The sequence below is a fragment of the Amblyomma americanum genome, chromosome 11 (assembly GCF_052857255.1).
Source record: "Amblyomma americanum isolate KBUSLIRL-KWMA chromosome 11, ASM5285725v1, whole genome shotgun sequence".
NCBI classification, from domain to species: Eukaryota; Metazoa; Arthropoda; class Arachnida; order Ixodida; family Ixodidae; genus Amblyomma; species Amblyomma americanum.
This window is the reverse complement of record NC_135507.1, coordinates 77,715,141-77,728,524: the sequence shown is the minus strand read 5'-3', so window position 1 is coordinate 77,728,524 and position 13,384 is coordinate 77,715,141. Positions and strand designations below refer to the sequence as shown.

Below are 13,384 nucleotides of genomic sequence, written 5' to 3'. Positions count from 1 at the left end.
ACTTAAAGGGGCTGTGAAAGGGGGTCTCGGCAAACATCCGATGTGCCCAGGATGCTAAAGGATGCTGCTTCCCAAATAACCTCCAGTAAGAATTTTTTATATGCTTTTTGTGGAAGCTGAGTTATCTGTAGTCAACATTTGAATTTCCACGTCTTTGCACCTTTCCTTCTCCTGTCGTCACTTTTTAAACGCTGAAATGTTGGTGCTCCTCTGCCGGCACTTCAGACTCGCCCCCTCTGCCGCCTGCTGACGCACACGAACCAACGCTAGCAGTCTGCTGCTGATGTAATGAGCACTACATGACGCAACAAGCACGGATTCGGGCAAAAGCACAGCACCGCAGGTCACCGCTAGGTCACCGCTAGGCACAGAAGCTGGAGTTTTAAATATTGTGTTGTAAATTATCGGCTCGCTTCTGAGGTCTTGTATGCGGCATGAACGCTCGTTGGCCTGTACTCTACATAATGCAAGCATTTTATAGACAACCTCAAACACCCTTTTCAGGGACCCTTTAAGGTAACGGAGTGAATTCCAAGAGAAGGCAAGTGTAGCGGGGATTGCAAGAGTCAGGTGAGTGGATGAGGTTTGGAAGTCTGTGGGGATAAGGTGGCCATAGCTTGCACAGGACATGGTTAATTGCAGAGATATGGGAGAGACCTTTGCCCTGCAGCGAGTGTAGTTAAGCTGATGATTATGGCCCTACTATACAGTATTTTTCAAATTAATATTTTATTAACAATTTGATGGGTAAACAAGCGCTAGTGAAATGACAAAGGCTTAAAGGTGCACTAAAGAGGAATCTCAACTGGTCTTTTTACCGCGGCGACTCTATCTACACGTCCCGGGCACTATTAGACACTTCGAATTATTGTCCTGTGCGGGCCATTTCCCTAATTTAAATCGGATTAAACCTCCCAGCTCCCGCCCTTTTTTGAACTCAACGCTGTAGGTAGGAGGAGTCAACCAACGCGTGGAGTGCCTTTCAGACAGTCTATAGTGGCGGCTTTGCATTCGCTTTTATTTAGTTTTTAGGAAATTTTTGTGAATAAATAGTTTCAGTCGTAGACAACATAGCCATAAATTAGGCCCATGGAAATAAAAATACATGTGGACTCTTTTGATTTACGTATCACTCCGCCAATGACAGAGCGGCAAGCCGCCACGGGGCTGGCTCCACGCGTTGGTTGACTCCTCCTACCTACAGCATTGAGTTCAAAAAAAGGCGGGAGCCAAGACATTTGATTTAAATTACGGAAAATGGGTGCACAGGACAATAATTCGAAGTTTCTAAGAATGCCCGGAGTGTGTAGAAAGAGTTCTCGCGGTAAAAAGACGAGTTCAAATATCTCTTCAGTGGACCTTTAACACTGCCTCCTAGTCTCGTTCAATGAGGTTTGGAATTTTGCAAACATAATTTTCTTCATTGCTGAATGTGACAAAAATGCAAGGCTTGGCTACTCCACTGAGATTCAGCGCAACCAGTGGGAATTCTAGAGAAAAAAAACACTGCATTATGTGACCTGGCAAGTACAAATCGCAGTCTTCACAAACAATTTTCCTGCAGAGCAAAACAACTTCACCATTGCTTGGGGACCCCTCATCAACTACCTCGAAAATTCTCTTAATAACGAAAAATTCGCCATCTTGAGACTCAATGACACTACTGTCACTTTTGGTGCCCCTTTGGTACTGCTGGCTATGCATCACAGTTCCTCTATAAAAAAATCTGAAATATTCTTGCACTCGAGGAATGTTGTTGAGCATTAACTCCAGAGCAGCCCTTTCTGCTGGCAGAAGCAGAGGCACTTCCTTCGGCACTCCAAACATGCAGGCACCCTGCACATAGTGAGCCTTACTCACGTTAGGGTAATGAAGAAATTCACTGCACAACTGCTGGCTCCTCAGTGGAATTGCGTTCAAAGAAAGAACAAGGTGCAGTTCCTGACTCATGATTGCCCGCTCCAAGATTTGATCAGGCACTCCATTTGCTGCCGTCACCAGTTTAACGATGTGGCCGTTCCCACTCTCGAATCCAAAGGCAGAATGGGCCCACAAGGGTCCGAAGTTACGGGCGGCTTGGGTTAGATGCGTCAGCTGGTGCACATTGAAGCTCATGCACCGCTCCCCGTATAGTGCTGCAGCTCGGCACACGAAGCGTTGCAGGAGGCGATCTGAAAAAAAAAGAAAGCTATTTTACTTGTGGCATAGTCTTTCAATATATTTAATTATGCAGCTATGTGAACATTAGCCCACTACTCTAAAACTAAGATAATTCAGTACTGTTAACAAACCACTTTGACAAGAAGTTGCGCTACACCACCACTGAGGCAATGAGCTTTGGGAGTTGTGGTACCCCCGGTGGTGACCATGTTGGCATTGTGTACACCCAAGAAGCCCACATATATGCCGGCTTCGTAGGGCAGATGGCTTCCATCAGATCAGCACTATGGGCTGTGACTGCTGCACCTAACAGAGTATCCTGGATTCCTTGTTTTCTTGAAAAACGACAATTCCTCACAACAGCTAGCACAGAGCAGTTGTTACTACATGATGCAACGAGAAAGTGTGCAGCAACAAAGGTGTAGAAACGTGGAATAATTCCAGATAATTTGTCAAACATCAACCTTTGACAATACATAAGAGTGGTCTTTTAATAATGTGCCATTTATGCCGGAATATTGCCTATGCCTCATTTAATGTTTTCCGTGATAAAGAAAAGAAACAGAGCCAACAAGCGCCCGTCCTGTTTGTCTCCCTGCATCCGTGTCTGTTTAGCGCTATGTGGCAAGCAAGCTGGCATGTTCAGTCATCGAACAAATGTTCAGGCCAGTACAGAGAAAGCAGTAAGTCGCATGGTAAGTGCTCTGGCTGTTAAAATCATATGCTGTAACAAAAAAAATTCAGAAGCAATCCTCTCAAAAATTCACTTGAAATTAAACACTCAAAATCTTCCCGATTCAGCCCTTTCTCATTTCACACTGAAAAAGGGTTTGTCACAGCTGAAAACATCATAGCCCTTTTGTACTGCTCGGCTTTCTTGCTGGTAAGCCACGATTCACTAAGTGGATATATTTATGAGTTTATTGCTGTAAGAATAAGAAACAGAAAAACAAGCACTTGACTCTTGTTTAAACAAAGAGGATGATGAAGACAGCAAGTTTGTGATATCTGCCTTTTTCATAAACCCCTCTGTGTTCTACATGCAAACAGGCTCCCAAATTAATTCTGGTTTGAAGTTTGCTACAAGTGGGCATAGTGGCATCCTACAAGTGAGATGCTTGCTGTGTGAAATAGAGGTCACTGGCAGGTCCCTTTCATTCGCTGGCTAGCTTTGCCCAAAATGACCATTAATGTTTCATTGGCATGCAGAACACCGCTGCATACAGTTAGCATGTGCTCCTGTAAGAAAAACATTATTGGTATTACTAATGTAAGAAATGAAAATGAACGAAATGCTGCTGTTTTGGTGCCATATACTTACAACTGGGCACTGCTCATGCAGTAAATTACAGCGGAGGCCTTATCATAAATGCATCCTACTGCTTCATTTTTGTTTCCTAAATGATTCATTTTTCTTGCGATTTTGTAGACAGTGCGCATGCACACAAACACACACACACACACTACTACAAGGTACGGTCACTTTGGTTTGGTTTGTAGGGGTTTAACGTCCCAAAGCAACTCAGGCTATGAGAGACGCCGTAGTGAAGGGCTTCGGAAATTTCGACCACCTGGGGTTCTTTAACGTGCACTGACATCGCACAGTACACGGGCCTCTAGAATTTCACCTCCATCGAAATTCGACCGCCGCGGCCGGGATCGAACCGTCTTTCGGGCCGGCAGCCGAGCGCCATAACAACTCAGCCACCGCGGCGGCCCGTACGTCACTTTGAGACATTATGTTCAGTGCCATCTAGCCTGTTAGTAGCATTGCATGCTTTTCTATGCTGTAGCGACACTACACTCTGGATTGTGTGAACTGAGAAACCGCAGGCCTAGGAAAGATTATATTTTTGCTAAGAACACAGTTAACACCCTGTACCTTTCATTGTTAGAATAATTTTTTGGAGAATGAAAAGAAAGCCAGGCACTTTAATAAATATGGGCAACAATTTTTTTTTGTTGCATGTTTCTTTGTAATGATGCATGAGACATTAGTATACATGAATCACCTTTTGGTACTCACAAACAATTCCTCTGTACTTTACAACTAAATTTCTTCTCATGCTGTTTTTGTTTTAACAACAATGGCTGCAATGTCAAAGGTCAGTATACGTCACATGAGGCATGAAAAAACTGCAATATAATGACTACTTCGTCATTTGAATTCAGTACAACACCAAAGCAAGCCTGTTTCAAGAACCGGAATGACAATGAATGAAGCAGCAGAGATAATACTGCAGTTTTCAAGCCTCATGTAGCCTATACTAACTTTTTAGGTGACAGCCATCGTTCTGGTGTTGAAACAGCAACAGCATGACACAAGAAATGCAATCATGAACTATTCATCAGTCATAGTTGGCAGATGTCACGTGCTGATCTATGTAATGCCTTACACATAATTAAAAAGAAAAATCATGCCATCAGAACTTGGTGTATATGCTGCTTTAACCAGCTAGCAGACTTGGGACGAGCCAGGCTTGTCATAAGCAGACTGTCATTTCTGGGTATTAAGAGTCCAGCTTGTGCATTTTCTGGCAATCTGTGTCTGCTTTATGGAAAGTAGGGCTCGTCCAAAGTATCTTTTTGGTTGCCACAAGATGGAAGCAAAGGTAACAAAGGACCATTCCGGTACCACTGTAGAATAAATATCTATTAGAGGATTAATCCAGAGTGCATATAAAATCTTAAGGTTGGAATGCAGAATGAAATAACTATGCTCCAGACAGAATATTTGGCCTCACCTGCATAACTGATGGCAGCAGATGAAAGTTGCTCTTGTAGAAGTATAAAAATTGCCTCGCAGAGAAGAGCAAAGTGCCTCAAAAATTGAGCAGGGAGAGTGTTCAGGCAACACGGCACACAGTAAAAAAGCAGCCAGTTTCGCCACTCGTGTGCTTTCCAGAAGTGCCTCTCCTGGATTGTGCGAGGCAGACGGGTGACGTGATGTGGTGGTCGAATGCTGGTGAGACGTTTGTTGAGGGCATTCACGGTACTTGGCCGTCCTGCAAATGCAATCATTATAAGTGACCCATCAGTAGTGCTATGCGAGAGTGCACAGTTTTTTCCTATAGTCAAGTTTTTTCCTATAGACAATTCAAGAAGACAGCGGCTTTTACCCATCAAAGGACCCCCTTCCAGCCAAAGGCGTCACCTGATTCTCATAACCTTGCTAGCGTGGCAATGCAGGGAGCAGCGCCACAATGAAAAGAGGAGTCTATCCCTGGACACAGTGGGAAGGGATTACCCCCTTTCGTCTGCCACTCCCTGCTTGGTCACATCAGCAGGGTCATGAGAATTGGCCGACTCCACTGGCTGGAAGGGCCCCTTTGACAGACAAAAGCCGCTGCGTTCTTAAGTTGTATCCGTCTATAAGTGCTGTCCATAAATGCTTGAATGTATGCAGTCTGTTTCTCGGCACATGGGTAAATATGCATGCATGTCAACTAAACCTTGTTACAGTACTATGCTCGTTTTGTACTGTCACTTCATCAGTGTCCATACTTTGCACTCCTGTACCTTTTCTGAATATGTACCAATAAGCCTAGCTACAAGAACTGCTTAGTATGCATGTTATGTTAGGTGCAATTCTTGAAAGAGCAACAAAGCATAGTTCCCTACACAGCCTTATGTCAGCTAGAAAACACGAAAACCCAGGTCATGAACAAATACTCACCTATGTAGTACTTCTCACGGCACCTGGATGGATCAAACCAGTACTCTGTGAACTGCCTTGTCACACCAAGCAGCACACAGTGCATATATTCAACCGTATAGCACGACACAAGGTCAAGGTACTTCAAGGACCACAAAGGTGATGGTCCTTTTAGGCCATTGACCGATGTCTTCTGCAGCATGGCAAGCTTCATATTCTTTCGGACACCCTTTGATGTCCTCTCCTCTGCTGGTGGCTCAGTGCTGGTATAAAGGCGCCGTCCTGAAAAAAAAATTGGAAAATTGGTTTTCAAGGAAGGGAAAGTTGTAGTAATTGTCTCACATCTAGGCCAACACCGAAACCACTGCTTAAGAGAAGGAAGGAAGGTGGGAGCGAAAGAAGGAGAAAAAGAGGTGCCGTAGTGGAGGTCTCCAGAATAATTTCAACCACCTGGGGATCTTCACATGCACTGACATCGCACAACATATAGACGCCTTTTTGCATTTCGCCTCCATTGAAACGTGGCCACGGCAGCCGGGTGCCAACCTGGGAACTCCGACTCAGTAGTCGAGTACCCTTCCTAAACTGCCATAATGATCACCTGAGATTAAGGCCACAATCGTACAAAGAAAACATTGAAAAAAACGAAATCCACCAAAAGGCTACAACAAAGCATAACATGTTTACTGTCCAGTAAGGTTCCCAAAGAGATTCTACTACAAAACGCACAATTTCTGTGGTACTGCCAAACTTTTCTACGATAAAAATGGCAATGCACCTGATACTCCAAAGTCAAATACTAGTGCTGCTGGCAAGACCTTGCCTATATATCTGCTGGACGTTTCAAAAGTGGATGTTCCATAATTTAAACCCAAATTGTTTTCTTTATTCCAAGCCATCTTTTAAAATGTTTGACGCCACGCCACACACTCTGCACTAATAGTTTATGATGTGTAATGAACTTCTGGTGGTTTTCAGTTGGTTCACTTCAACACTGCTGCTCAGTGAATTGTTTGCAAATAAAGAAAAGGAATCAATGTAAGCAAGAAAGCTTTAAGGTCATCAGCACAGTGAAAAATAGTCATGGCTGTAGGTTAAACATCTTTTGAAGGACTCTTACTACAGTATACAAGAATGAGAAAGATCTTACGTAAAGAATGGGTGCCTCTCATGTTGAAACAAAAAGACAGCCTAGTACTCTTCTTTAACTACACTCTTTCAGCAACAGGCGTAGGTTAAGTGCTGATGTAACCCATAAACTCTTACCCAGCTGTTCACTACCTTTGGACTACTAATTGCAGTCGAATACAACTGAAGAATGAGCAGCTTTTCCCCGTCAAACGACCCCCTTCCGGCCATGGCGTCCGCTGATTCTCATGAACCTGTTAGTGTGAATATGCAAGGGGGGGACTATCCCCTTTCATCTGCTACTCCCTGCATTGTCACGCTAGCAAGCTCATGATAACTGCCCGATGCCACTGCTTGGAAGAGGGTCCTTTGACAGCGAAAATCCACTTTGTTTCTGAATTGTAACCAACTGAAGCTTACTAAGAGAGAGTCGTGTACTAACAGCACAAGTGCCATCTCTTGTTTTGGTTGCCTTTAGCTGCCGAAAGGAAGCTGGTATATGCCACCTCTTTAATGACATAACAAACCAGTGCACAATGTTAATGGTGCTGCAGACCACTGCAAAGAAATCTATCATAAACAACAGGTGCTATGATGTGACTGCAACTTCTTTGCTGACAAGGTGGCCAACAGGCCATGGCCTGGCTCTAAGACAAACTGCTGATTGGACATTACACCGCCCTCAAACAGTGCCTGCTTGTTGAGAAAAATCATCTAAAACAGCATATATGGTGACTCTGCATGCAGCTCAAGCAGGTAGGCAAGTGTAGCAATTGGCATCAACAACACCACTAGCTCTTGAACAGATCGCAGTACAGAACTTTGCTGCAAACTGGCCATGCGTCTGAAGTTCTACATAGATCGAAGGGCCATCATGAATGTTAACAAGTATATGGTCTAAAAATGGAGTTATGGCATTTATTAGCGCTCCTCTCGGCTCCCAAAGGTGACAAAAGCTGAGGACAGTACTTGCAGAGGTATCATTCAACTCTCTTCGAGCAAGGTACACAGATAGTAGTCCAATTTTGCAATACCAGCACAAGCAAACCGGATTACATTGATGAGCAGTGGCAGTGGCTTTAAATATGCAAAATTAGTTTTGTTGAGCAATCACTAAACTACCAGCAACAGGATGGCTCGAAGGCACTAATAATAAATATTAGTGGAGTGGCGTTCTTACCTTCTTCCAGTTTCCCACATGCTAGGCACCAGGGGCAACCGAAAAGACCATTAAACTGCGTGTGGTTGCCAACAGATGCTCTTGCAGGGGCATCCACACACACGCACGCAATGTACACTTTCGAAGCCACAGCTGCAGCCCCATGTTGCCAGACAACCTCACCAACAGCCTGCACTGCCTTCACAAATTCTCTTACAAACAGCATCATGTCAGGGTGTTTCCGTCCAAACCACAAGCCAGCAAGAAAAGAATTCTCCATGCGATGAGGCTGTGGTAGTTCATTGACACACACCTGAATAGGCCAGACTGATGAATTATTGGACTTGAAGAGTGGGCTGCCATCAGTGTTCACTGTCAATGTGAAATCACTCCACTTTAGGAGTCCCTGTTGACGCATTCCTTTGCACACTGCCGCATTGCCAATGTCGGTTATTATTTTACTTCCAGAACTAGCTGCCTCAGCCAATTTTGACATATTTGCAAACAGTAAACTTCCAACTTTGTCTGTGACAAGGTGAAGCTGTTCTTTAAGGTTCAAGAGAGCAAAAAAACAGCCTCTTTTCTTGACAGTGCGCCATTCTACTTGTGTTTTGCACACTTTGCAAGAAAGCATCTGACTGTCACTGCAGGCCTGGAGGAGTGACATGCACACTTCGCAGTAGAAGTGGCGCTGAACGAGACTTGCACATTTCCCTGCCCACAACTTTCTGAACAGGTATTTTGAGTGCGGTAGGCCCGACCGTTGATACCCGAACAAGGCATCTACCAACTTCAGCAAGTCGTCAAGCGCTGACCAAGTCAGCCCGTTAGCCACAACAAAGGCCATTATGAGAACAACTGCCTCAGCCAATGTCGTCGACGAGCCAGGCAGTGTTTTGCGCCCGAATTCCTGCATACATTCAGAAAGAAGCTCTGCGCTGTCAAATTGTGGCACAGTACTACCGTGCGGCACAGCGGCACCGTCGTCTTCGCCGTCATCCGGGTCACCGTACTCGCTGCTGCTGCTGCAGTCACCCTCGCTTGTGGCATCCATTCGCGGTTCTATTTCGTCAGTGTGCGACAGAGAACTATTGTCGGCCCCGCTGTTGTCGTCCAACTGACAGCATTTATCGCTGCTGCCAGTTTCGGCTGCGGCCCCGAAGTGGGATTCACTGCTTGGTTGGCTTGGCCCAGCGGCACTAGAGCTGGCTCCAGATTCTACGCTAGCGGAGTCGGAGACATAAGTCGGGTTCCCGTTAACAGACGTTGCAGGCGACGTGAGTGACCGCTTCTTATTGAACCACGCTGTTGAGCGCGGCACAACAAACGGGCGGCTTTCATTTTCCAGATATAGCTTGCGACGTTTTGGAGTCGCAGGCTGGCTGTCCTGGCTCATGGCGGCGTGATGCAAAGCGATTTCGTAGGATATTGCCTGTAGAAAAGTCGCCGCTCTCGATTCACAGGAGGATAATAAACGTGGAGTAAAAAAAATGATGGATGGATAAGATAGAAGAATATAACTAAACCCTTGAAATTGGACGGCGGCTCACATCACCTAGCGTCATCCGCCGTGCGGCAGCGTTTTGGTGGTTCTGTTTTGAGACGGACGACACACAAGCAGACGACACACAATATTTTTGTGCCTGTCGTCGCAACAAAAGTAGGCCTCGCTGAGAACTGTTTTCGAGTTCGTTACCTTGGTTTGTTTAGCGAAAGCCTGTTATCTGTGACGTATCGAGGATCGCACTTGTCACGATTAGAAAGCGAAAATGCTCTGCTGCAACGCTCCGATTCTTCATTTCAAGTCAGCGTAACAAGAAGCCGGTCCTTACATTCACGTAATCTCGGCGGGCTGCAGCTCTAGAAACAGGGTTTCAAGGTTTTGTTTTTGTTTTTCTGACACCGGAGCCGCCAAGCGCAATTCATGTGTTTGAGAAGTTTGTGGCATCGTGTTCCAAGACAGCAAGCTTATTCAGAAGTAGTGCATGCATGCTTCCTACACATGTGTCAATATATACCGTTCCCTTGTCCGGGCCTTTGAGAACAAGGATAAAGGGGCGAAAGGACTTTTTTTTTTTTAAAGAGTTAGCTGGTCAGCTATAGTTGATTTGTCAGACATAATAAAAGGATTTTAGCGCCGTACGAACACAGGAAAGAATGGCGCTTCTGCCCCCGTGTTGTCTTCAGTTTTATTGTGTGTGTACAGTCGGGTACAGTAGTCTGTGGACCACGTGTTCCTCAAACGAAGGCGGTGGTAGTTCTGCTGTTAGCCGGCAGCTGGAGCCCAAACTTGTGGAGGTGAAAGCTAGAATTTTGTTCTTTCATCTCTATGAGTGCGGTCTCCAGCCGGCGCGGCTAATAGTCGAGATATCGGCTTCGTTTGAGGAACACGCGTGGACCGGCCAGAGTCTTTTCTTACCGACTGTACGCCTTGGCGCTAGAACCACTCCTTCTGATAATTTACAAACTTTCTTGAAAGCACTGCAAGCAAACCCCACAGACGGAAATGAACGCAGCTGTGTATTCAGTATATAGAAGAAACGTACGTAGCTCGCGCGAAATTTCTTGGAGCTGCAGTGATACAAATTTTCCGCCGGCTGCATCCCATCTGCGAATGCAGTCTTTTTTTTTTCTTTAATGTGTTCACATACGATGTCTGTGCCTTCGAGTCCACTTCTTATATTCGCTTGTCGCGCGCATATATGTGCCTCTCATTCGGTGGTTGTTTCATATGCCGCGTTCATTGAGGGATTTCGTCATTTTTAAAGTTTAATAATCTGTCGCCCACCACGGTGGCCCAGTATGGCGCTCAGCTGCTGACCTCAAAGACGCGGGTTCGATCCCGTCCGCGACGATCCAATTTCGATGGAGGCGAAATTCTGTAGACACGGTGAACTGTCCGATGTCAGTGCACGTTAAAGAACCCCTGCAGGTGGTCGAAATTTCCGGAGTCCTTCACTACGGCCTCCCTCATAGCATCGGTTGCTTTGGGACGTTAAATCTCCCTAAACCTAATTCCCTGAACCTAATTGTCTGTCGAGCCTGCGAGGGTTTTCATGAGCCTTGTTCACTGTAAGCTGCCGCGGTGATCGACTCAGTGGATAGTACTCGACTGCTTATCCGAAAGTACAAGTTTGATCCCGCGACGGTGGTATTCCGACGGAGGCGAAACGCTATAGAGTCTGCATGTGCGATGCCAGTGCATGTTAAGGAACCCCAGGTGGTCGAAATTTCCGGAGGCCTTCACTACGACGTTCCCAGTAGCCTGAGCGATCGCTTTGAGACGTTAAACCCCCTACACCATAAACCTTAATTATTCACTATGCATGTGTTTTTTTCCTCGGAGAAATGAAGATTTTATCTCACATATATGCCAAAGAAAGAAATCCAAAAAGTTCCTAGTTCAGCGAAAGCTATAGTCGTGAAAAACAATGCTATACGCCATGGGCAGCCCTCAAAGATTCTTCCGCCGCCCGAGTGACTCGATCGCCCGATCGAAAATCTCTCACAACGCCTCGGGCGTTACAAAGATATATAATATGCGAGATAACTTCTCCAGTGCGGGCCGACCATGGTATGCGGGGTGTTTACCCACAGGCCGGCTGCCTATCAAAGTTGATGTCGGCTACTTTTATATTGTCTCGAGCAGGACCCGAACCCTTACCCGTTTCCGATATGACCCTCGACACGATATATCGGTGCGGTAGAGAACGATTATGCGAAACTATACAAAACTCTTCAAAGCACCTCGATCGAGGGCGTGGTTCTGCATATTTTGCGCCATTCCGTGTTGTACCGCACATTTGCATTTTTTTTTTCAGAGTCAAGCCCTTCCTGCTCGCACCTTTCATTCTTTTGTTTTTATAGCATACATTCTTTCAGTGCATATATTTACATGTCCAGCAATCTATATATTTCCTCGGATGAAATAAAGTGGCTGTTTGGGCTTGTTAGTCAGTGATCATAGTTAAAGAATGCAGTGCGAAAAGACAAGGACAAACGAAGAACTGGAGAGGGCTGGCGCTGCAATCCTGTACACTTCTTGGTTTGTCCTTGTCTTTTCGCACTGCATTCTTTAACAATGTGTATTTCCTCCTCTGCTGGTCAGTGACAATACTATATGATACCACGCACCTTGCCAGAAGATACTTATTTTGCAACAGTTCTAGATTCTTCAAGCACTTGCTGCACTTAAGAACGTTCCAAAATAAGTTTTATTTTTGCAGATTGCCAGAAGTTGCTATTTAGAGCACAGACAAAAGACCAAAATCAAGAGCCGTGGAACAGAACCTTTATATCTTCAAACCAGACCCGAAAATGTTTCAGCGCCGTCCAAGAACTGGGCCCAGATTTTTTAGGTGTGTGCTGCACACTGGAACGTTTCAGGTAATGTTTCTTGTCGTAAGCCACACAAAACTTGCTGCTTAAATCACATATATTCCTTTTTTGTTTTCTCATTCCCTATTTCCCCCTTAAAGCAATGCTTAAATCAATATATGTAGCTCAATATTTGTAACATTTCAAGCAATTCATGATGTGAACTATTGAAGACAAATATAAGAAGCTCCGCGTCGTCTGCTACTACATGCAGTCAACTGGATGGCCTCATGCGCTGCACAATGATGCTCCGACATGGAGGGGGATAGAGTTCATCGTCGAAGACTAAGTTCCGGCACTGAAATTATACAGACAAAACAGACTGAATAAAACGTATTCATTAAGGCTAGAAGGTAATGCTGGTAAGTCGATCATCATCATCGTAATCAGCGGCTTCCGTACCTTGCGCTTGCGGCTTGTGCGGCGCCAAGCCAATCCGAGTTGGTTAGCCTTGTAAGCCTTTCCGCCTTTCTGTGTTGCTGCATGCAGGTTGCAAGTGAGCGGTAGTCACACGCGTGTTTTGTCCCCGCATTGTCATGAATTAAAAGACTAGCCCAGCTTTCCGCCCCGCATTGTCGTTCGACGATGAGTTCCTCAGGTGCGCCTAGCTACGCATATGTAAAATATTTCGACGGCGCAAAAGCTATAGTTCATTTATCTTTAATACGCGAGTATACGCCATCATCTCTAAGCGACCTGGCAAAGAAAAAAGACGTTTACTGGGGCGGCGGCAAAGAAGAGGAGGAGGGATTTTATTCCGCCCAAGTAATGGAACTTGGAGGTGAGTTTTGCATTTACTTCACCACGTGGTCATTTAGATTTGAGAAGCCTGCCAGAAGTGTGACGCTTACACTGACGTGATGTATTTACAACCTATACGGTTTTAACGAAGCTTGGTGGCGTTT

The 13,384-nt window shown here is 45.3% G+C and overlaps 2 protein-coding genes across 2 annotated transcripts in view; one reads left to right on the top strand and one right to left on the bottom strand.

Moving 5' to 3' along the window:
• Positions 1-509: 509 nt before the first annotated feature.
• Positions 510-8,240, bottom strand: LOC144110122 (uncharacterized). Its single transcript, XM_077642945.1, has 4 exons — positions 8,124-8,240; positions 5,837-6,097; positions 4,905-5,165; positions 510-2,171 (listed from the first exon to the last, which is right to left on the bottom strand). Exons 2-4 carry the CDS (start codon positions 6,027-6,029, stop codon positions 1,375-1,377), a joined length of 1,251 nt encoding a protein of 416 aa, XP_077499071.1. The 5' UTR covers positions 6,030-6,097; positions 8,124-8,240; the 3' UTR covers positions 510-1,374.
• A 4,818-nt stretch (positions 8,241-13,058) lies between these two features.
• The window catches only part of LOC144109724 (uncharacterized), a 31,107-nt gene continuing 30,781 nt past the window's right edge, over positions 13,059-13,384 (top strand). Inside the window, exon 1 of the mRNA XM_077642521.1 lies at positions 13,059-13,260. Within this exon, the coding sequence (XP_077498647.1) occupies positions 13,065-13,260 (196 nt within the window). The 5' untranslated portion in view covers positions 13,059-13,064. The remainder of the gene's footprint in view (positions 13,261-13,384) is intronic.